General features: G+C 34.2%; 2 protein-coding genes, 2 long non-coding RNA genes and 3 other non-coding genes across 9 annotated transcripts; 6 read left to right on the forward strand and 1 right to left on the reverse strand.

Moving 5' to 3' along the window:
* Positions 1 to 1,384: 1,384 nt before the first annotated feature.
* LOC140988690 (telomere repeat-binding factor 1-like) lies at positions 1,385 to 6,147 on the forward strand. Its single transcript, XM_073457733.1, has 7 exons — positions 1,385 to 1,515; positions 2,018 to 2,205; positions 2,323 to 2,540; positions 3,247 to 3,331; positions 4,779 to 4,862; positions 5,003 to 5,350; positions 5,827 to 6,147. Exons 2-7 carry the CDS (start codon positions 2,056 to 2,058, stop codon positions 5,848 to 5,850), a joined length of 909 nt encoding a protein of 302 aa, XP_073313834.1. The 5' UTR covers positions 1,385 to 1,515; positions 2,018 to 2,055; the 3' UTR covers positions 5,851 to 6,147.
* Positions 6,148 to 8,450: 2,303 nt separating this feature from the next.
* Positions 8,451 to 16,573, forward strand: LOC140988831 (uncharacterized). 2 transcript variants are annotated; one of them, XM_073457908.1, is made up of 18 exons: positions 8,451 to 8,557; positions 8,942 to 9,004; positions 9,588 to 9,681; positions 9,842 to 9,950; positions 10,049 to 10,087; positions 10,322 to 10,405; positions 10,666 to 10,727; positions 10,919 to 11,021; positions 12,297 to 12,446; positions 12,861 to 12,929; positions 13,018 to 13,074; positions 13,154 to 13,420; positions 13,631 to 13,714; positions 13,790 to 13,900; positions 14,032 to 14,102; positions 14,982 to 15,173; positions 15,725 to 15,818; positions 16,081 to 16,573. In XM_073457908.1, exons 2-18 carry the CDS (start codon positions 8,944 to 8,946, stop codon positions 16,381 to 16,383), a joined length of 1,950 nt encoding a protein of 649 aa, XP_073314009.1. In that variant the 5' UTR covers positions 8,451 to 8,557; positions 8,942 to 8,943; the 3' UTR covers positions 16,384 to 16,573. The 2 variants fall into 2 exon arrangements, with proteins under 2 accessions (XP_073314009.1, XP_073314010.1); XM_073457909.1 differs by lacking the exon at positions 13,018 to 13,074.
* Positions 14,109 to 24,239, reverse strand: LOC140988832 (uncharacterized). Of its 2 annotated transcripts, XR_012177372.1 has the most exons (5): positions 24,026 to 24,239; positions 16,973 to 17,134; positions 16,039 to 16,317; positions 14,912 to 14,975; positions 14,109 to 14,756 (listed from the first exon to the last, which is right to left on the reverse strand). It is a non-coding gene; the product is annotated as an uncharacterized lncRNA (long non-coding RNA). The 2 variants fall into 2 exon arrangements; XR_012177371.1 differs by having other exon boundaries at positions 14,109 to 14,975.
* Positions 18,843 to 23,472, forward strand: LOC140988833 (uncharacterized). The gene is made up of 2 exons (XR_012177373.1): positions 18,843 to 19,919; positions 20,577 to 23,472. It is a non-coding gene; the product is annotated as an uncharacterized lncRNA (long non-coding RNA).
* TRNAP-UGG (transfer RNA proline (anticodon UGG)) lies at positions 19,876 to 19,947 on the forward strand. The gene has a single exon. It is a non-coding gene; the product is annotated as a tRNA-Pro (tRNA).
* On the forward strand, positions 20,888 to 20,959 carry TRNAP-UGG (transfer RNA proline (anticodon UGG)). The gene has a single exon. It is a non-coding gene; the product is annotated as a tRNA-Pro (tRNA).
* TRNAP-UGG (transfer RNA proline (anticodon UGG)) lies at positions 22,088 to 22,159 on the forward strand. Its single transcript has one exon. It is a non-coding gene; the product is annotated as a tRNA-Pro (tRNA).
* Positions 24,240 to 24,259: the final 20 nt, after the last annotated feature.

Raw genomic sequence — 24,259 nt, forward strand, 5'->3', positions numbered from 1 at the left:
TTTGTTAGGCAATAAATCTGCTGTAAACTGAATTGGTATAGACAAATCGATATATTAATTTCATATCAACCAATTTAAACGTCACATAAATTAGAGTAGGTCTCTTGTGAGACGGTATCATTAATCTTTATCTGTGAGACGGGTCAACCCTACCGATATTCACAATAAAAAGTAATACTCTTAGCATAAAAAGTAATACTTTTTTATGGATGACCCAAAGAAGAGAATACTCTTAGCATAAAAAGTAATACTTTTTCATGGATGACTCAAATAAGAGATCTGTCTCACAAAATACGACCCGTGAGAGCGTCTCACACAAGTTTTTGTCCAGAAATTAAACTGAAATGGTCTAAACAAATCAATATATTTGTTACATTAATGGATTTGAAATCTTTAGTTCCATATCAACCAAACGGTTTGAAGTAAGATTGATGAAAGGTTCACCAAAGTCTAATCAAAATGAGGTATATTTAGCCACCGCGGACAATATGGATACATATCCATTAATTACGAAAATATTTTAATAAATAATTTATTTTTTTAAAAAAAAATAGATATATATATATATAATCTTTTATTAAATATATTTTTATTATGATCATATATCTATTTTTTTTTAAAATAAATGTTTCCCAAATATGCTGTTACTATGTTAAGTTAAACGTTCGCCACCAATGATATAATTAAATTAATTAATTTATAATAATTACAAAAAACTCAGTTACAAGAGTTATATCGATCTTACCTTTATTCTAACTAAATTTTAAAAGTATATGTATATCCCCTCTTACACAAGGGATCAAATCGAGCATAAATATAAATAAATACAGACATATGCAAATATCAAAGTAGAAATGTATAATTTTCAAAATTAGATAGATATTTTTATAATTATTGCAGATCTTCTAACATATACATGTAATTAACCCTAAATAAATAAATAAATAAAATGTACTATTAGTTGTATTGACGAATGCGATACGTCGGATCGACATCAACACAACCTACTCAATCCATGTGAAAGATAAACGAGAAATTGGCCTTCAGTCCTCGGTCGTCGTTTTTTTTGTGTTCAGTCCTCGGGTATTTTTTTAGTACCACACGAAGTGTACCACATTTTCACATGAAGTGTACCACAATTTGTATGACATAGTACCACAATTTTGTGGGTAGGGAGTGAACCTAAAGAAATGTTTTGATTGGGGATTTTTCACTAACTTTCCCAAAAATAAAAGAAAAAGTAAATAAATTTTTATGAGATTTTTTATTATATTAATTTTATGATACATTTTTTAATTTGATCCGATAAAAAATATTATTTTTTATATTAAAATTATTTTTTTTATTTTTATAAATATGCCTGTCAATCCATTTATTTAGACGATCTTGGACTCGGTGGCAAATAGCTCAATGAGCAAATAACCTTAAATCAAAGAAAATGGGGAACCGTTTGGTGTCTGGATTTCCGACGCAACAATTGCAATTGGATGGTCAAATCAAAACTCCAATCTCTGCGTAACAGACAATTCTCCCTCTACAATTGCTGTCCCGTTTCTAGTGGCGCATTAATCTCAAATTTTATATATTTTTAATTGGGTTCATGAAATTAGGGTTAGGGTTCGGTATCTGCTGTTAATCAATCCTGATTTTCATTTTTCCATCTTACATTAACTGGGTTTTGATCCATATACTTTAATTTGCCCCAAGGTTGGTATTTTAATAGGCATTTCGGCTCGGAGAACTATAAACTAGTTTCATTTTGCAGCTCTGTTTTTTTTTTTTTTTTGGTATAGAAATTTAAAGGGATATATTGTTCTCTTGGTTTAAATATATTGCCGGTATCAAATTTTTATTTTTCAAAAGCTAGGATAGATCAGCTCCCACGATCTTTTGTGTTTTTACTTCCAGCATTGTCATTGCAGGATACTGTATCAATGTTATGCTGTTCGAGTTTTAATGAATTGATTGAAATGTCGTAAACTCTATTTCTTAGCTGATGTTTACTTTTTTTACGCAGTTGATCTCGGGCTTGAGTCTATTTGTTCTTGATTGTCAATGGGAGCACCAAAACAGAAGTGGACTCCAGAAGAAGAAGCTGCTCTTAAAGCTGGAGTCCTTAAGCATGGGCCTGGCAAATGGCGTACAATTCTTAAAGACCCGCAATTTAGTGGAGTTTTGTATCTGCGATCTAATGTTGATCTCAAGGTAGAATTTGTATTCTAGTACCGTTATCAGAATCATCAATCATGTCGATTGGATTTTGGGTTCTGGTAATACAATTGCTTGTGTTTTTACACGACTTTGTTGGTCCGTTTTGATTAGGACAAGTGGCGGAACCTGAGTGTTATGACGAATGGATGGGGGTCTCGTGAAAGGACCAGGCCAGCACTGAAAAGGACGCATCCTACCCATAAGCATGGAGAGAGCACTGCGGCTCTTTCAAGCTTAAGTCAGAGCGATGAGGAATTACCCAGTTCACGGCCTCTTGCTACGTCAGGTGGTTCTTCACCAAACGATGGTCCAAAGAGATGTGTCATGAGGTTAGACATATTGTGGAAATCTGTAAACTCATTTAACCTGAAAGCTACAAGACATTATGCATTTTCATATAAACATTTATTAGAAGGCCCACATTTTTCAGGTTTCCTAAATTCAATTTTTGTGGTGCTTTGTACTGCGCCTTCAAGCTGAGCTTGTGAGACGTGGGTTATCATGTTTGTTAGCTTCGAATGAGCTGCCTGATACCCTTGTGTTAGGAGATGCTGATTCTAAGCCACACAGATTAAATATAGCAGGAATAATGATCGATCAAACACAATTGATATTTGATAATGCTGTTATATATAATATTTATTGTATTGATTGAAATAAAATGAAGTATTTCCAAGAGATGAATCTCTGTACAAGCAATGAAATTGCTCCCCTAGCCTATGACCCTTGGGCCAGTCTTGGTATGGGCTCAATATAATCGGACCGGTATCGATATTAATATATTTTTTGGTGACTTTTCCCTTACTGCTAGAGCGAAGCACAAGATCCTTACACCCATAAATGGTTGAGTTGATTTTGATGTGCATGTCTTTTAAATTTTTCAAAGAGCATAATCACATTTTGATACTTTAGTTCTATTTTTGTGTTTAACATCCACACAAAGATACTGAGTGGTTGTTCGATGGTTGCTATGCTTGTATTGTTTGAACTGCTGGTGATCACTAACATAGAATGTTTGCATTTACTTTATTCAAGACTGGACAATCTCATTATGGAGGCAATAAATAACCTGAGGGAGCCTGGTGGTTCGAACAAGACAACCATAGCATCATACATAGAGGTGGCATTTCTATTCGAGTCCATACATGAACTGGATAATTTTTTGTTCATGTACTCTAAATGATTTAGAAACTATGAAAAGTGCTTTATTTTTGGTATATGATCAGTTACACGTTATTAACTTATACTACAATGAAACTACTACTCTGTGACAATAATTTAATTTACATTGCAGACATTACTCGATAAACCATGTTTTTCTTATGGAAACAGTATCTTTTGTAAACATAGTTTAATTATGCAAGAGGGAACTATCATAAGAAATAATAAAAATTATGTACAGAGCAACTTCTTTTTGTTTGTTGAAGCTATCAAGTATAATTTGAAAATATTAATTAGTACATTAATAATTTTGTGCATAAAAACTTTGTGCAGTTGCCATGGAGAAATTTAGAATAGGCTTATCTTCTTTTATTCACATTCTCGTCATTGCACAGCGATTACCTTTTGAAGGTTTCATCAGAGTTGCACGTGTTTGTGAATGGGAATGGGGATAACATGAGAATGGAAAAAAGACGCAAGCTGTCATATTTTATCTCATTGGTTGATATTTTGGTGAGAGAAGTTGTGAATTTCTTGAAATTCCGAGTTTAAAATAATAAATGCTTGATGAGAACAATCACCTCTTTGATCAGAAACCAATCTATACAAGTTTCTTGATCTTTCATTTCTTTTTAAACCATAGCGAACTTCATGGTTTTGAAAGGGAGTCCTTTTTGATTGTGCTGGTCACTTGCTATTCACAGTGCATTCCTCCAATGAGTTGGGATTTATCAACCTGTTGAATTACGGTGATATCTGTAATAATCGATAGTTGAGTAAAGGTGACCTGCCTTGTAAACTTTGGTATTTCATTGTGAATGAGATTTAAGGGGCACGCCTGTATGAATAAATCAATAATCTGCATATTCAGGTCTCTCCTGCAGTATTCTCTAGCATTTATCCAAAAACTGATCAAGATTATTAGCTCTTTATATTCCAAAGTTTTATTGATATTTCCAATGTTGCATAATTTTGTGCTAGTAATTACAGTTTAATTATTGTGTTTCATTACATTCTTCTTTTTCTTTTCTTGTTTAGGCGCGGTGTGTATGACTCATAACTGTTTATTAGAAAGGAAAAAGACGATAAAGGAGAGGGGAACTATACCAAGATCTTTCGAAGAAAACGACTATACAGATTTACTAGAATCGCCTAAAACCTGGCAACGAATTCTATTTAATTTCACAATCCTGTTATCTGACTTCAAGCATCTCTTCTGTCAAAAGTGGAACCTTTACTCTCAATAATTTGGGACATGCATTCTGTTACGTTCTTGGTACTTGCAGAATGTTATGAACTTGGAAAGCAATTCTTTTTGTATTACTTATACATATACTGACTTTTTATCCTGTTACTTGGTGACACAGTTACAATTAGCAATATTCTAATCTTACAGTGCAATACAGGATCAATATTGGGCTCCTCCAAACTTTAAGAGGATATTGTCAGCAAAGTTGAAGCATTTGGCTGCAACTGGAAAACTTATCAAGGTGTCAACCCAACACTTGACTTTTTTACCCTGGCATGATCTGATAGTTGCTTAAGATCGAGAATTTATTTGCTAGTTTTATTGGCATCCTCGAGAATTTCATTTAGATGGCTTAATTTTGGAGGCTGTTGTCTCATGCAGATGAAGCGCAAGTATAGGATTGCTGCAATTTCCAATTTATCTGAAAGAAGAAATCCTGCCGCACCTGCTCTGGAAGGAAGACAGAAAATTTCTTCGAAAATTGATCGTGATGATATTAATAATTTCTCTAAATCTCAGATTGATTTAGAGTTAGTTGATATGAGTAATATGACTCCACAAGAAGCTTCTGCAGCCGCTGCTCGAGCAGTTGCTGAAGCAGAAGCTGCGATGGCTGAAGCTGAAGCAGCAGCAGCAGAAGCTGATGCAGCAGAAGCTGATGCTGAAGCAGCGCAGGCTTTTGCGGAGGCTGCAGTGAAGACGCTTAAAGGAAGAAGCACGTCTGGAATGGTATGATATATGATCTTTCTGCTGCCCTGTTTCCTATATAAAACTATAATATCACCGGGAAAGTTAGGTGATACCATCTTTCCCTTTTTAGCTTACAACCTAATTGAAATTGTGCCCTGTTGTGAAAAAAATAGATCCTCTGCTTGCTTCCTAGTTGAAGGCTCGTTTCAATAAATGAGAGAGTAAAATGGAATAATTTGTTTCCTTTTAAAATAAAACCTACCAACAATGACTGAGTTAGAATTTCTTGGTACAGTCATTCAGAAGCTGAAATTGATTTCATCATGCTACTTGAGCGTTGCCACTTATCTAATAAAAAGCACCATAAATCTCAAATTGCTCAAGTCAGATGCTATTTCACTGTATGATACGATGTAAAGTATCAGTACCTGGTGGTGATTTTTAAGTCAATATCGATTTTATTCCACTTCAGGGAAATAATGTGCTTGTTTCCTGTATGAATTTGTTCTTTGCAGAATGTACAGATGATTCAGGCATGATGGAGATTGGCGCAATGCTTATGAAGTGAACTTCTGTCGAACTGATGCTAACTTCATATTCTTCTACAGACTTTCTTTGTGACTGTACATACAATATGGACTGTCTAACAACTTATTTATATAGTCGACTTAGATGGTTTGGGATTAAGATTTGTACGACGATCATGACCTAATGTAGTTGGCACGATTTGCAGATTTAGCTTGGCTAGTTAACTGTAGATGCCATTGTTGCTTGTATTCTTGAAGCTGATGTAACTAGATCAACAAATTTTAAGAGATGTTTCATGATGCTGTTCAGTGCTTTTTGTTCGTTTATTATTGGAAGAAATGTGAAAGATGTTACAAGGATCCCAGGGGGGAGAAAAAAAACATTTCTCTCTTTGTTTGCTAATTGTCGTTGTAACTGACTAGGAGTCGTCTATGCTTCATTGAACTCATTAGTTTATTTTAGTTCAAAATTTCTCTTATTTAATGTTCATTCGATGTTTTATGTATATATTTTCATGTGTGTGAATAATGGATGAATACAGATCCAAAATACTAACTATGGAGATCGGAAAACTCTATGGTTACTGCTTGGTTAATTAATTCCATGAAACCTGCAATAGGTAAACTCTTTATGTTTTTACTTCCTACCCGTGATGTTTGAGAGGCGGTTCAAGAAACGTACTCTGATTTGGAAAACTACTCTCAGTTATATTATCTGAATACTCGAATATAGTGACAACAAGAAGGAAATCGAGACGTGACGTCTTATTATATAAAGAATTGTTGACTATTTGGCAAGAATTGGATTTTACTTGGAAAAGAAGTTCGAGATTAAATATCTAGGATAGTTGAAGTACGTTATTAGAATAGAAGTAGCAAGGTCTAAGAAATGAATTATGGTGCCAGAGACACTCCATTGGAAGTCAAATATTGGTTGGGATAATGATTTATATGCCACGCACACGATCAGGTATTACTTTTTTAGTGAGCTTAGTGAGTCAATTCTCACCACATGAATAACATCTTGAAGTTGTATATCGAATCCTCATATACTTGAAGGGAACATTAGGGAAATGACTTTTCTTTGATAAAAGTAACAAAAGAGAAATTGAAACACACACAGATGCGTACTGGGTAGACTCTATAGCTGATCGAAGATCAACTTGTGGATATTATACATTTTTATGGGGGTAATCTAGCGACATGGAAGAGGGAAAAAAAGATATTTTGAAAAGAAGAAGTGTAGAAGCTGATTTTAGATCAATGACTGAGTGCGTATGTGAAGTTCTTTGGCTTAATGACTGAGTGCGTATGTGAAGTTCTTTGGCTTAAGAGAGTCATTGATGAATTGAGAAGACCGATAAGTGCTCTCATATGGTTGTACTGTGATAATAAGGTAGTAATGGATATTACTCATAATTCAGTTTTACATGAGTAAGAGAAACACGTTGAAATTGACAAACGCTTTATAAAAGAAAAACTTGAGAAAGAAACAATATGTATCCCGTTTGTTCCAACCATCTAGCAATTGCGGATGTCTTAACTAAGGGCTTGTCTAGACAATCCTTTGAAGACCAAGTTAGCAAATTGAGCATGACTGATATCTTCGCATCAACTTGAGGAGAAGTATCAATGATAAGATATTTTTTAATTTAGTTTAGATTAGATTTGATGGAATAAAATTTGACATATTAGGAATGATTATTTTCTTAATCTGCAGGGATTTGATTTTATTATATTTGGATATTTAAATGTACTCTTTGAATGACTTTACAATTAAGAAAAATAATTTCTCTCTTCACTACCATACCTTATGTTTTCTGCACTTTAAGAAGTTCATGAAATTTTTATATTATAATTTAATGAACTATTTTTCTAAAAAAAATTATGAAATTATTATTCGGGACATTGAATTATATACATANAATAATATATTGATCCTTAATTAGTCACTATTTTGGTCATTTTAATAGATACACAAAACTACATCTTCTTTCATTCAATAAAAATTATTATTCGAACTTATTTAATAAAGTTTAAAAATAGTTAAATTATGGGGAAGTTGGTGAAAAATCCCCAATCAAAACATTTCTTTGGGTTCACTCCCTACCCACAAAATTGTGGTACTATGTCCTACAAATTGTGGTACACTTCATGTGGAAATGTGGTACACTTCATGTGGAAATGTGGTACTAAAAAAGTACCCAGAGACTGAACACAAAAAAAAAACGACGGCTGAGGACTGAAGGTCAATTCCCCGTTAAATTATTTGTTAATCATAATTAATAACTTAAATATTTAAAAAATAATTAATTAATTTAAAAATCCATGCACACAAATTATCGCATGTGTTAGTTATTAGTATAAATAATAAATATAAATAAACAATAAAATATAGGAGAAATTGTAATTTAGTCCGTGTATACATCAATTGCTGTATAAAATGTTACATCGGAAAAAAAAACTAAAATAAAAAATTGCAAAAAACATTATAGAATAAAATTGACAATATACAAAATCAAAATCATAATTTTTCCAAATAACATAAATAAACAAAAACAATAAACAAATAATAGTAATAATAAATATAAATAATTCTTAATATTAATTAGTATTAAATGAAGATGATATAGTACACAATCCTAAAGGCTACCTCGGGGAAACAAAGGCGATAGAGGATTATATCAATCCCTTGTTCTAGATTCTTGAGGATTTTCCGGTAATTATTCTGATCTGAACCTTAAAATTCATCGATTTCATGTGCATTCTTTGAGAGTCACTGATGATGGAGGTGACAGCGTGCATGGATTTCGTGTTCGATTATCACTCATATGTTTGCAAGACATTTGTTTCAACTGCGGGATATTCTGAACATTTGCTTTGGATTTATAAAAATAGTAAAACGGATCCCTTTCTATAATTGTTATAGGGTGCCAATAAAAGTTCAATCTTTAATGTTTTCCCCGATTCTGAAGTTTTGATTTTGATTTTATGTGGTTTGAATTATATATGAATTCTTCTGTGTTGATCTATTAATTTTTTTTCGAAGCTGTATTCAATATTTATATATTTGCAATGGCGTTTGTTTTTGTTTGCATTTCAGCAATGGAGCAAAATTCAACAAGCAACGAGTCGTTGATCGCTCGCATTGAACAGTTGGAGAAGGGTATGTATGCATTCGTGTTTGGTTCCTTAGATGAGGACGCGCCTTTTTATCTGCTTCTAATGTTCTTTGTTTGTTCGGAAAGCCTGCTGAAGTAGTACTTCAATTTCCAGGCGTGATTGATTGTGTGTCTGGTATGATCTTGAATTGAATTTGTTAAGTTATTACGAGGACAAATCGTGTGATATTATATACTCTAAACTGCGGTAATACTTTACTTTTTGTGATTCAATACGAGTTCACAAAGTAGATTTCAGTGTAATTGAACCAGTGGAAGTTGAAAGATAGTTTCTTTCTCAAAAAACAAATGTCAATCATCTATGCATATCGGAGGATTTTTCTATTAATAAGGAGTTTCTTTCTCCAAAATGAATTTTTACGTTCTACGAATATGTTTGATAAATTGAAGTTAAGATTTGGGAAAGATACTCTTGTTTAGGCCCTTGGGTAAATGTTAAGAATACTGGAGTGGTGATATTGCTGATGCGTTTTTTTTTATTCTTGGCATTTGCTTTATGTTGGCTTCAAGTTTTGAATAATTTATGTCCTTGTCACTGATCTCAAATGCAACTGATCCATCTGGCAGAACGCGATGAGCTTCATAAAGATGTTGAACAGTTGTGTATGCAGCAAGCTGGACCTGGTTATCTGGGAGTGGCAACTCGAATGCATTTTCAGAGGTAGAGAGAACTTTTTAATACTTTGAGGATGATATCCTATTACTAGTCCTCTCCCATCGGTACCTGTGTTTTGGACCTTTGGTCCCTTGGATGGGAAGACTGGAGAATGTATTGTTCTCGTTTTTCATAGTAAATGATAGAATCTGAACTGTCACACTAGGACGGCTGGGTTGGAGCAGGAAATTGAAAACTTGAAAGCAAAATTGGTTGTTTGCACAAGAGAAAATCAGAATCTACAAGATGAGATATCAGAGGCTTATCGCATTAAAGTGAGTCGTGAGATCAGCTGCAATTTATCTAGTGTCACTTGCATGATCATTTGTTAATCTTTTATTGAACTCCAATCTGACATGCATGGTGTTCTCAGAGCCAATTGGCAGATTTACATAGTGCCGAAGTTTTACAGGTCTCTCTCTCTCTCTCTCTCTCTCTCTCTCTTATTTAGAGTAGCTGTAAAAATTTTCGCTTTTTGAAATGTGTCAACGGTAATTGGCACAGCCTTTTCGATGCATTTCTTATCAGGCCAAGTATAGTTGCTAATGAAACTGACAAAAATTGCTGAAAGTCTAGGATTTAGGATTGATCAGATGTCTGTTTTTTATTCAGATTTTTTTCTTTTCCTTTTTTCCCATTTTCCCAGAATATTGAAGCTGAGAAACAGCTTAAATTTTTCCAAGCTTGTGTTGCTTCTGCTTTTGCTGAGCGAGATAATGCAATTATGGAGGTTAATTTCTCTTTACATTTTCCTTCTCCTCTTCCCAACCCCACCTTCTACTCCACTTGTCCATTTTCTGTGCTCGATTTATTTTCTATTACCCTTTGTTCAACATTTAAATCCTGGGATGTGAGGTGCAAACTAACCACTTCTGACATCAAATTATATGGCGAAATCGGTGGTTCTTCTTCTTTTACTCATTTTTGGCTTAAAGGATTTGAATGCCTAGCTGTGTAAACCGGTTGATGTTGATTTATTTCTGTTAACAGGCTGAGAAAGCTAAAGAGAGAGAGGAGCTCATGCCAGATGAGCTGCACAAATCTAAGAAAAGGTATTTTACGGAATTATCTTTGTACGAGGCTAAACTGTGTAGTAGAACTAAAAATCCACACAATATTTCCTGCTTGTAATTTCTTTAACTTTGTTTTATGTGTGATACTGCCATCTATCTAATTTAACATGGAATAAAATTATGTTTTTGCTGGTGCAGTAAATTAAAACTATGTCCTTCTGACACTACAGGATTGAAGAACTGACCTCTGAACTTCTTGATGAAAAGAAACTACTCACCACCCTCCAAATCGATGTAGAAAAGCAAAAAATTCAACATGAGATTTTCCAAAAGGTATTATCCCATATTCTGAATCATACTCCTTTCCCTATTAGAAAATATTTTTTTCCCTCTTTTGACATGCAAAATAAAAAAAAAAATCTTTCAATTATTAGATGGGTTTTATTTTTTGAAAAAAAATGTGTTGTTTCAATTGATATTTTTTCTTCTTTAATCCTATTACTAATTCTTTTAATTACCAAACTTTTGTTGCTATAGTTTTCTATTGCTTCTCTATTAATATTTATGTGCTTTCTATTTTGGTATATTCCATGATGAGATAGTTTTGATAAATATTTTAATTATATTGCTGATTAAAGTTGAAATAAATCACATCAAAATTGTCAAAATTCTTAATTTCTTCATTTGAACTTCTTTTAGTTAAATATTTGTCTTTAATACTCTTATTATATTTATGTATTATGTTATGCACAAGCAATGCACAACCGCTAGTTTAAATAATAGATATTGAATTTACACCAAACAATTGCACCTAAATTGCACTGACATGTGAATGATTCCATTTAGATTTTTGGATGATGACTTATTATCGAGTAGCTGCTGACATAATTTATGCCTGTGCAATTGTATTGATTTGAGTTTGTATAATAAAATGGATATGACATTTCGGGTTTTCCATGAAGAGTTATGTTTCAAATCTATACTTCAAAATAGTGTAGCATCCATCTACCACTGAATAATTTCGATACTAAATTTTAATCCACTTCTATAAATAACATAATGAAATGCAAATCTCTCTGAAGAAATGCAGGAGTTTCTTGACTTCTAGTTAAAAATGAAAAAAACTGCTCAACCACCTGAAGACTTAGGAGTTGAGCTTTAGTTTTAAGTCTGATTTGCAAAAGTAGGATGCTCAAATGGAGGCGAGGAAGGGAAGACAGTTGCGAAGGTGGGTGCCCTTAGGGGGTCAAAACTATAGTCTGTTGTGTTAATTCTATTTTTAGGTTAAGACTTAAGATTATCACTGACAAGTGAATGTGCAAATGATTATAGATAATCACCCGCAAAGAAAATTATAGGCTTTTCTTTGTTAGAATATTGGTATTAAGTTTTGGCATATACTTGGGAGTTTACATATTGGATAGTTAGGCTGACTTATTCTTTTGAGAAAATCTTTTGCATGTAATTGTGCATCACACTTGAATTTAATACATTTCCTGGTATTATGGTCCCGCCACTTGCTAAGTATTGGTGCAAATAAAAATCACAATCTTGTTTGAACATGTAAATTGCCTGTTCTTCATGTTAATAATCATTTTTTGATGGCAGGTCATTTATAAATTTTACAGTATCAGAGAGGGTTACCTTGAAAACATAGTTGATACGAGCTTGGAAGATAAATGTGACTGCCTTTTAAGCGATTCAGCTGAAATGTGGAGGTTTGAAAATGATGAGGAAACTTCGACCTCTAATTACATTGTACGTTGTGAGGTCGTTTTACTTGAACATTCAAAAGTTTATTAGCCCAATGTCTGAATCCTACTCATGCTAATTTTATTTAATTTATGCTTTTACCTGATTGGAGATACTGTTGTTTTTATTAAGATTCCGCTTGTTGGTGTGCTGTCCTCCCCCTTCTTTCTTGGCATTCTTTGTGTCATTTTGATGCTTGAAGTTTGGCACCTTTTTATTGATGTGTCTAATTACGGGTTCCTAACATGCACAAAATTTTACTGCTTCTGACATAAAATGTTAGCATGTTTGTTTAAATATTGCTATGTTCAGTTTTTTACTTAGTGATGAAACTTCCTTAGGTTTGTAGTTCAGCAGAGAAGAATTCAAAAAACTTCATTTAATTACTGTCAGCAACTCGATTAACTTTTCTTCAGACAGAGCTCTCTGGAATCAGAAATTGACATTTTGAAGAAAGGTGTGGATAATCTACAAAGCAAGCTTCGTATGGTATGCTTCTATGTTGTTCTCTTTCATTTTTGTTGTACATAATACTGCTAATTCTTTATTGATCATCCTTCTGCCAAAATCTAATTAGGGAGTGGAAATCGAGTCCCATTTAAAGAAGAAATTTAAAGAAATGCAGAAAAGTAAAGTTAGTATCTTTTGTTCTAGGTATAGGAAACACGAGTTGCATTAGTTTGGTACTAATTGCAAAGCAACTGATTGCGCAGAGTCTTTCTGAAGAGAAGATGAGGAAGCAGATGTCAGCATTAATTTGTTTCTATTCTCAGTACAAAATTAGTATTACAAACTTACTAGATGAGTGGCGTATGGAGCTAAAATCAATCAGTGATATGGTGGTTGAGAAGGTGAGGGAGTTTGAGCTTAGTGGTGAACAAAATCTGAAATCTTCTCTGATAAAAGATGTAAAATTAACTGGGAGCGAATGCAGAGATGTTCATATCAATACCGACTCCGATGGAACATCTAGTACTAAGGTTTGTTCTGACTGTTTTGCCTTGTGTTGACTCAGGTCTTGTCATTGCATGGATTATCTCATGCAGTTTTTCTTCATTCTTTTTCTCTACTTTGATGAGGCGTCTCTCATAGTCGAATTTCTGTTTCTATCGTTTTAGCATTCAATGCGAGAAATGGCTTATTTTTTCAAAAAAATATAAATCGAACTTTCTTTTCTCAACATTTTTAAGAGTATTCATCCGGACTTGCAAAGTCCAAATGCTTCTGGAACTGGTGATACCTCCAAGGCCCTTGCTCAGGCATTGCAAGAGAAGGTTGATAGAAAATCCCTCCCTTTATTTTTACATTCTGAGAGCATACACGTGTTGATATTTTTTCTTGTTATGCAGGTTGAAGCATTGTTACTCTTATCACAACAAGACGAAAGACACCTACTGGAGAGAAACGTGAATGCAGCTCTACAAAAAAAGATAGAGGAGCTTCAGAGAAATTTATTACAGGTTATCTTCTTCTATATCTTTAGATTTAGGCATTTGCATAGCTTGCAACTGCAACTTTTTTTGGCACCTTGTAAAATGGTCTTTCCAGTTCTGCCTGTTATATGTAGTATGATTATCTTTTGTTAGTTCAGGTTACAAATGAAAAGGTAAAAGCTCTAATGGAGTTGGCACAGTTGAAGCAGGAAAAATATGTACTGCAAGAGTATGTTCTCCTTTTTGTTTCATTATGAAGATACCCCATGTGATTCTTAATAGCTTATAATATGAAGGATACGTATAAGATGGCATGGGGGATGTTGCAATATATCTGCCGAGTTTTTTCGTTGTCATCTCTTGGTTCTCCTTATTTACCATATAAAGTTTCTTAATAGATTATAACAGCGCCCCCCCCCCCCCCCCAGAGTATCTTATTTTATTCGATCCTTGCCTACATTACCTGATCTGAAGAACTGCATGTTTTGTGTTCTCAAGTGTTTTTGACAAGCTTTTATTGAACGGTGTCCTTGATGCAATGCATTTTGGAGCCATCAACTTTGTGCAAAGCTTTCTATCATTATTATTTTGGCATTGACAATAGTTATTTCTTACTCAAACCTGGCACTTCCAGTTTTACCTTTTCTACATTTTTATCTCAATTTTTGGGTTTACTACCTTTGGCGACATGATGAAGTGATCTACGGAATTGCTAGACTTCAAATAGCACTTTTTAATCCTCTTTGACTGTTCATGAACCATCCGGTAAAAGTGATGGTGTTGTGTGGAGGTAAATACAGTGCTGTTTTTAGTTCTACCGAAATGCCTTTGCTTGATTTGGAATGTTAGAATATTGGTTTCACTGAAACTGGGTTGTTTTTGCCTTTGAGGCTCGGGATGGTGTAGCGGACGACTGCATTTTCTTGAATGGTTAAAATGCTTGCTTTCCCCTTTCCACTAAACCATTTGTTGTTAAACTTTGATTTTGAATTTATCAACTCTCTGTGCTTTACTTGATCTGTCTTTATTGTCACGTACCCTTTTCGCTCGAGTTTTTCCCCACCATTTTTGTTTATTATTTATACCAATCTTGAGAAATTTCCTGCAGAAAGATCAGTCAGGATATTATCCGAGGAAAGCATTTGAGTGAGTCTGGTGAACAAAGACCGGAGAAAGATGGGAAATTAAAAAATTTCCTGAAGAGAAATTATCTAAGCCGCTGGGTTGGAGGTTCCGAAGGAAATGATGCTGAAGCATGTCTGAATTATGAAAAGCCCCATTTTCAAATGGATTTTGCGAGGCGCGTAAAAATTTGTCATTGACTACATGTTATCCTTTTCTTTTACATAATTTCAGCATATCTGATACGACCAATAAAACAATAAATAACAAAAGAGAATTGAATCTAACTTTAATTTTATATATCTGGAATGAAGAACGTTTGCAATAAAACTACATGACAAGGAATAAAAATCACATTCTCTCCTCTCTAGCCCCACTATCTCGAGTATAAGAATATTTCCTAACTTCCTCCTACTTCCCCTCCCCTGTTTATTTTACTGTCCCCATATACCGTGACTAACTTTCTCTTCCTTCCTTTTGAGCCCTGGTATTTCTTCTGTAGACTTTGTATGTGGGTGGGTTCTCTTTCTCGATCCATATTTTCATTCAAGTTCACCTGCTGTTTGCTTAAAATATCACATCTCAGAAATGTTTAGTTGTTGCATATATGATTGGGAGTTGTCATAGGCCTGGCTATTTTTCGTGTCTCTATGGGGTAGGAAAAATGGTAGGAAAAATGAAGTAATATGATCTTATCCTTGTTATGTTCTTAGCCTGCTTAATGTGCAGGATGAAAATTGAAAATGCAACATTTAAGGAAAGCTTGGAAAGTATGGAGCATCTGCTTTCTTCCATTCGGAGACTTCGATTCTCACTTTTGAAGGTTATGATATTTTGCAATTTTGTTGTCTTTGTTAAATCTCAAAGATGAAAGGCGGCCTATGACTATTTTTGTGAGATGGGCGAGTTGACAAATGTGTTATGACGTCTGAATTCTTGGTTGTCCTCATCCTACATTCTTCTTAGATAAACTAGTAGAATAAATGAGAAGCGTTTTTTTAGCATGGTAGCTATGGCTATGACTGCCTTTTCTATCATATAACCTTGAAGTGAATTTGCTGCCCTGCCTGAATTCTGTGGTGCAGGTTAAAGATTCAGCTGCAGATAAAGCCGAACACAAGAACTGCTATGACTCGCTGGATAAAATTATCGCTGAATCAAGACTAGCGAAGATTGCCCTCGGCAGCTCTCTTCCCGCAGAAACAGATGGATCTCACAGTGAGATAAATGATGGTGGATCAGATCCTGGTCTCGAGAAATTTGATTTTGTTTCTGCTGCTGGATTTGAGATAGTTGATCTCTTAATCTTTGCTGCTCATGTCCTGAAAGAACATATTTCTCATCAAGATCAGGGAGAATGTGACCCTAAGCCGATCAACGAAACATGAAGACTATTGTACTGTTGCACCATGTGACGTTGAGATATGAAAAATGCGTATAGTTAATTCGGTATATGGGAATCAGTGAAATCCTTGATCACTGACCAAGTAGTTTATTAGTTAAAACAGATTCTTGTCAGCAGCTGATGCTGCTGCTTTTTTAGTTACTTTGGAATGGACAGTGACTTTAATTTTTTTTCAGACTTGAATCTGCATGGAAGGGATAGTTCCAATTCGACCAACAGGTCGTTGACAGATACTCGACTACCTGTAAATGCATGGTGTGTTGCTGACCATTTTAAATTAGAGAAGAGATGCAAATGCCAATATTTGCATCCATTTGATGTGGCACAGATCACTAGCAAGATCGCTCGGAGATCATAAGACCAGCAAAAATCTTATATTATAATTTGTTTAGTATTTTTATGTTAAAGCAAATGAAGATCCGTCGAATAGATTATGATATCTAATTATATTCGATTTTTTCAAAAAATTCAATTTAGTCAATATCGCAATTAACAGAAACTAGAGCACGAGTTATTGTTCCGTTGCATATAAATAACCATGCTTATTTTAAAAATATAATTCAAAATCCTACCACAGGAGGGCATTTGGCTAGTGGTATGATTCTCGCTTCGGGTGCGAGAAGTCCTGAGTTAAGTCCCAAGTTCGATTCTCGGAATGCATTCCCTTTTACGCCTAGCTGTTTTTCTTTTCTTGCCCCAAGGCTCGTCTCATGGTCAAGTCAACTTAGAAAGATCTGCTATCAATCAATAAACAAGCTAAAAATGAACATAATTTAGGCAATTATCAAATGATATTATGCAGCAATAACAGAGTGAGCCATCCGTATTATTATTGTAGGAAAGCCAGATGTATTATGACCAACTAAACATCAACATTATTGACCCGATGGAGGCTGTAAATATACAACATTCATTTACCTCAATTTAGAGTTTTCCAGTAATTAATTCTATTAATGATCAAAGCTGAAGTTTTGAGATCCAAAGTCAAACGAGCATGTGGAACCACAGCAAGTAGGTAAGAAAAACTTGAGTAGATCATACATAAGACTTGATACATCCTCTGCTGTATCAACAGCATATTGGCCACATGCTCTACATACCGGAAAAAAATATGACAAGGTATGCAGGAAATATCTCATCATCTAAGGATCGCTGAGCACTAAAACCACTGTAAAAATTAAATGGCTATGGCACATCTCAGGCTACAAGAAGCAATCTAAAACTGATGTTGATTCATTCCAATGAATTTCATGTTATGGCTGTTTCCTTTCGTTTTGAAATCCACCATGGACTAATCAAACCTAGCCAGCCAATTGATACTAAGACTAATAAACCAAATTTCTTCAGTTAATTCAAAACAAGAAGTGTTGGGTTAATAGAGTAGCAGGACATTACAAAATCTAACTACAAGAACAACGAAAAGTTTATCAGCAATTGGGCATTTGGTCTGGTGGTATGATTCTCGCTTTGGGCGGTGCGAGAGGTCCCGAGTACGATCCTCGGAATGCCCAGCTGAATAAATGAAATGAAACTCAACAAATTTTTTTATATAGCCATGTTGGACGGGAACAGGGATGATAGACAAGTCACAAAAAGTCAACTGAATCATGCATAGCAGAAACAAAATTAAAAATTCTTGATGGAGTAATTAATTTTATAGAATAGTCATTTACTCAAATGATATTACTGACTTAATGATGAACACAAATCAATTGATTTAAGGGGTTGTCTATCACTTAAGAAAGAGAAAAAAGAAAAAGGTAGGAAACACACAAACAAGCAAGAGTAAACTAGGCTCCAAAAATGTAGAAGCAATTAATGTTTACCAATGATCTAAAACTACTTAGGATAAAGCAACCAAAAAGTCGCCAATCAGTGGAAAATGAATATGGCTCACACTTTGGCGTGTGAAGGACCCAAGTTCGATTTTTAGAATTCTTTTGCAAAATGTAGGATCTCACAGATCCTACATACATTTTACATTTTCAGCCTTATTTCATTTGGTTGTCCAGATATTGTCCAGATCAATAGTCAAAACTCAAAACACTATCAGATGACACAATAGCAAGAAATGAATTCAAGACCATCATATGTTTCTCCAAAGAAAAGATAGAATATATACGTTTAAAAACCATCCTGTGATTGTAGAATACACGTAAATAATTCGACTTCCCGATGCATGCCAATTTCTCATTGAAAAAAAAATTCACGGGGCTAAGATCTGAGTAAATAAATGGCTAAACTTAAAGAAAATATTTTGGCATATAGAATTGGATTCGGTCAAGTGGTATATTCTCACTTTCGGTATGAGAGGTACTGACCACTGAGTTCACTTCTTTGAATGGCTCATACAAATTAGTCAATACATTTTCTTTGTTGCTCCAATCAGTTTAATTTCAGGATTATCTGACTTAAAGTCAAATAGAAACAGGAGTAGATTACCTTTAGAGAAGCCAAATCAAGCTCAGAGAAACAGCACTGTGGTCAGAAAAGGCACATGAACAAAATGTTAAAGGTTCCAACAAAAACAAAAAGAAGCATTTTGACATCAAACTGGGAGGAAAGGAGTAACATTTTTATCTAAAACCTCCAGTCTCACTTTTTGGCACATATATTGTCCAGGCTGAATCTTTCATTGAATTTCTACACTAAGTCGTCAATTCCATACAGATTTATGGTGTATACGCAATGTTTAGATATTGCAGTCTCTCGCTAGTAGGAAATAATTGCAGGAATACTAATTACCAAGAAATTAGTATATTGTCCAGGCTGAATATTTCCTTGATTATTTCTTCTCCTAGCAGCCCACATTTTTTAGCACGTCATCGTAATTTTTTGATCAACTTATCATGGAAAAGACCAAAAGATTTCAGTGAATCACCCTCGGCTCCAAATCAAACCGAGAGCTCAATAAAGGCACTAAATAGCTACTAGTGAGAAAGACCAGCTAAAAAGCTGTAGGAGATATCGACAGTCAAATCTTAATCTCATAACTAAGCAAAAGTCTTCATAGAAGTTATTTGATATCCTTCTAGTATATGGATTTTGTTATTAAAAAAATGGTTTATGAAAACATGATGAATTTTGATGAATTCACAAAAAGTAATGCACCTATTATTGGAGAATTTAAAAGTCGAAGAAAAGATTTGTTCATACAATCAAGGAACACAAACTCAGTTAAAAAAATTTTAGAGCAAGCATCATTGTGATTCATATCACGGTTATCAATCTGTCAGATCCTAGTGAATTTAAAAAATACATACAATTTCAAGAATGCATCTGTGTTCCATTAGTTTCTTATAGCTACTTTTTTCCAAGCTTCCCATGCAAATATTACAAAATGTAACATCAAACATAGTGACATAATGCTGTTTAAAGACCCAAGTCAACTTCATCTACCATCCATATGTATCTAGATTCACACTTAGGCCATAATGCATAAAAACAGGAAAATAGAGACTGAGCCTAAACAACAGGGCATTTGGTCTAGTGGTATGATTCTCGCTTTGGGTGCGAGAGGTCCCGAGTTCGATTCTCGGAATGCCCCATTCAATAATTTTAAGGCCTTTTTTTCCTTTTTATCAACTTATCATGGAAAATACTGAGCTTGCTTTTTGCCGAGCTTGCTATGCAAATATTACAAAACGCAACATCAAACCTAGAGACATAATGCTGTTTAAAGCACCCAAGTCAACTTCATCTCCCAACTATATGTATCTAGATTCACACTTAGGCCATGATGCATAAAAAAGAGAAAATAGAGACTGAGCCTAAACAACAGGGCATTTGGTCTAGTGGTATGATTCTCGCTTTGGGTGCGAGAGTCCCAAGTTCGATTCTCGTAATACCCATTCAATAATTTTGAGGCCTTATTTCCTTGATTATTTCTTCTCCTAGCAGCCCGCATTTTTAACAGATAGTCGTAAATTTTTTATCAACTTATCATGGAAAATACCAAGCTTGCTTTTTGCCGAGCTTGCTATGCAAATATTACAAAATGCAACATCAAACTTAGAGACATAATGCTGTTTAAAGCACCCTAGACAACTTCATCTCCCATCTATATGTTTCTAGATTCACACTTAGGCCATAATGGATAAAAAGTGGAAAATACAGACTGAGCCTAAACAACAGGACATTTGGTATAGTGGTATGATTCTCGCTTTGGGTGCAGAGGTCCTGAGTTCGATTCTCGGAATGCCCCATTCAATAATTTTAAGGCCTTTTTTCCTTGATTATTTCTTCTCCTAGCATCCCGCATTTTTAACACATCACCGTAAAATTTTTATTAACTTATCATGGAAAATACTGAGCTTGCTTTTTGCCGGGCTTGCTACACAAATATTACAAAATGCAACATCAAACCTAGAGACATAATGCTGTTTAAAGCACCCAAGTCAACTTCATCTCCCATCTATATGTATATAGATTCACACTTAGGCCATAATGCATAAAAACTGAAAAATACAGACTGAGCCTAAACATCAGGGCATTTGGTCTAGTGGTATGATTCTCGCTTTGGGTGCGAGAGGTCCCGAGTTCGATTCTCGGAATGCCCCATTCATAAATTTTAAGGCCTTTTCTCCTTGTTTGTTTCTTCTCCTAGCAGCCCGCGTTTTAACACATCATCATAAATTTTTTTATCAGCTCACCATGGAAAAATACCAAAAAACTTGAGCGAATCACCCTCGGCTCCAAATTAAAAAGAAAGCTAAAAAAAAGCCACTAAACAGCTACTAGCGACAAAGACCAGCTAAAAAGCCGCAAAATCTAGATAGCAAACTCTATCAACGTAGATTTCAGCACTTGCATTATTTTATTTCCACACTTAATGTCATGGAATCAAGATCTAGTTCTTTAGTCAACCTTTGAAATTCATATATGTTTATTATCTAAAACAGAAAGAATTATCTTGAATAAACATGTCCAGTTTCAATCTAATGATTTAGTATCTATAATAAAGTCCAGTGGTAAATGGATTAATGTGACATCAATTTAATAGGTTGTCTTCATGGATTGTCAGCTTGGATAGTAGGTTTTATCTTTTTATACTTGGATGCTTTTATTCAAATATTCAATGAAAAACAACATTTGCAAAATTCCAGCGTAAAAAAAAATTGAAACTTCTGATCCTCTCTACTCAATAAAAATGAAGTGAACAACAGGATCTCGTGAACCCAATATTATTATTAAGAAATATCGACAATCAAATCTTAATGTCATAACTAAGCAAAAAGTTTTCATAGCAGATATACGTTATCCATTTAATTTATGGTTTCTTTTATTCCAAAAAGAATTATGGTTTATGAAGAACACAACGAATTTTGATGAATTCACAAAAAGCAATGCACCTGTTATTGGATAATTTAATACTCCAGAAAAAAATTTGTTCACACAAAGTCAGTTAAACATCATTATGATTCATATCACGGCTATCGATATGTCAGAGCCTAGTGCATATTAAAAATAAAAACATGTTCAAGAATGTATCCGTGTTCCATTAGTTTCATATAGCGGCTTTTTGCCGAGCTTGCTATGCAAATATCACAAAATGAAACATCAAACCTAGAGACATAATGTTGTTTAAAGCACCCAAGTCAACTTCATCTCCCATCTATATGTATCTAGATTCACACTTAGGCCATAATGCATAAAAGGGGGAGCATACAGACTGAGCCTTAACAATAGGGCATTTGGTCTAGTGGTATGATTCTCGCTTTGGGTGCGAGAGGTCCCGAGTTCGATTCTCGGAATGCCCCATTATTCAGAATTTTAAGGCCCTTTTTCCTTGATTATTTCTTCTCCTAGTAGCCTACATTTTTAACACATCCTCGTAAATTTTTTATCGACTTATCATGGAAAAGACCGAAAAACTTCAGCGAATCACCTTCGGCTCCAAATCAAACTGAGAGCTCAAAAAAAGCCACTAAATAGCAACTAGCGACAAAGACTAGGTAAAAAGTCATGAATCTAGATAGCATTTTCCACCAACTTAATCAGTACAAGGCATACATTATACAGATTTCAGTAATTAGCGTTCTTTTATTTTCCACCTTTCATGTCATGGATTCAAGATCTAGTTCTTTAGTCAACCTTTGAAATTCATATATGTTTATTATTAAGTAAACCAGAAAGAATTATCTTGAATGAACACAGTCCACTTTCGATCTAATGATTTAGTAGCTATAATAAAGTCCAGCAGTAAAACTGAACTGAAAGGTTAGAACTGACTTTAAATGGATTACAGTAACATCAGTTTAAAGATTGCATTTATACGGAGGAATTAATCAGGAAAAAATGAAATACTAAGAGTCTAAGAGATGAATTGAATCTGCATCTCTAGATTTTCCACTGGGTTGCCTTTATGGATTGTTAGCACGGATAGTAGGTTTTATCTTTATATACTTGGATGTTTTTGTTCACTTATTTAATGAAAAATAACATCTGAAAAATTCCAGAGTCAAACAAGTTGAACCTTCTGATTCTCTCTACTCAATAAAAATGAAGCGAACAACAGGATCATGTGAATCGAATTAAGAGATACCGCCAATCAAATCTTAATTTCAGAACTAAGTAAAAACTCTTCATAGCAGATATTTGTTATCCTTCTAATTTATGGTTTCTGTTATTCCAAGAAAAGAAAAATTTATGGCTTATGAAACACATGATGAATTTTGATGAATTCACAAAAAGTAATGCACCTTTTATTGGAGAATCGAATAATCCAGAAAAAAAAAACTGTTCATACAACGAAGCAACACAAAGTCAGTTACACATTTTTGAGAGCAAACATATTATGATTCATATCATGGCTATAGATTTGTCAGAGACTAGTGCATTTTAAAAATATATACATGTTCAGGAATGTATCTGTTTTCCATTAGTTTCATATAGTGGCTTTTTCCCAAGCTTGCTATGCCATTGTTACAAAATGCAACATCAAACCTAGAGACATAATGCAGTTCAAAGCACCAACAACAAATTCATCTCCCATCTATATGTATCTACATTCACACTTAGGCTATAATGCATAAAAAAGGGAAATACAGACTGTGCCTGAGCAACAGGACAATTGGTCTAGTGGTATGATTCTCTCTTTGGGTGCGAGAAGTCCCGAGTTCAATTCTCGGAATGCCCCTCGTATTTTTAGTATCTACCAATAACCAACCTTCATTGATAAAGTTTGATCCTTCACAATTTACATATTTTTTTGTCCAGGACCTCAATATTATTTTCAAAACATCGACTGTCAGTGGCAAAGTATGATATCTCTCATATATATTTTCTACTTTTCACAACATTTAAAAATTCAAGCAAGCCACTTAACCCTAGACCAGAATATCCCACATTCATCCACGATCTCTTCTCTCACAATTTTAAAATATTATATAAAATAAAGAAACACCTACACAAGTAGACTTAAATAAACAAATAAACAAGCATCTTGTTCAATAATTCCAAGAATAAACGAGTTTGACACAACAGACAATAAATAGCTTCTAATCAACGCAATAATAGCTATAAAAAAAAATTAATAACCCAGAAAAAAATTTAACTACACAGCTATTCATATAAATCTTAGCACTATTATGAGCACGAATTGAACAACAAGAGACAAGTCATACCAAGCAAACTCCAAGCGAACATTATTACACAACTAGCATTTAATTTCACCTCATATAGCTGGTTCTCCCTGAAATTGCTCCACGAAAACAGAGACAGAGTAATTTAAACAATAATTTTAAGAATATTTTTAAAATTTGCACAGAGAGAAGAGGTGGAAAATTGAGTAGTTTGTTTTTTGCGGATTGTTCGAAGTGAAGTGTTTGAACACTAGTTGGTTGAATCAATAAATATTT

This window comes from Primulina huaijiensis, chromosome 11 (genome assembly GCF_012295235.1).
Source record: "Primulina huaijiensis isolate GDHJ02 chromosome 11, ASM1229523v2, whole genome shotgun sequence".
In the NCBI taxonomy this organism is placed as follows: domain Eukaryota; kingdom Viridiplantae; phylum Streptophyta; class Magnoliopsida; order Lamiales; family Gesneriaceae; genus Primulina; species Primulina huaijiensis.

Bases quoted from the DNA above. Each gene is read 5' to 3' on its own strand.
- LOC140988831 (XM_073457908.1), top strand. From the start codon at position 8,944: ATGGAGCAAAATTCAACAAGCAACGAGTCGTTGATCGCTCGCATTGAA. The intron at 9,682-9,841 runs GTAGAGAGAACT...CTGTCACACTAG, and splicing joins ACTCGAATGCATTTTCAGAG to GACGGCTGGGTTGGAGCAGG. The intron at 12,447-12,860 runs GTACGTTGTGAG...TTCTTCAGACAG, and splicing joins CTTCGACCTCTAATTACATT to AGCTCTCTGGAATCAGAAAT.
- LOC140988690 (XM_073457733.1), top strand. From the start codon at position 2,056: ATGGGAGCACCAAAACAGAAGTGGACTCCAGAAGAAGAAGCTGCTCTT. The intron at 2,541-3,246 runs GTTAGACATATT...ACTTTATTCAAG, and splicing joins CCAAAGAGATGTGTCATGAG to ACTGGACAATCTCATTATGG. The intron at 4,863-5,002 runs GTGTCAACCCAA...TGTCTCATGCAG, and splicing joins CAACTGGAAAACTTATCAAG to ATGAAGCGCAAGTATAGGAT.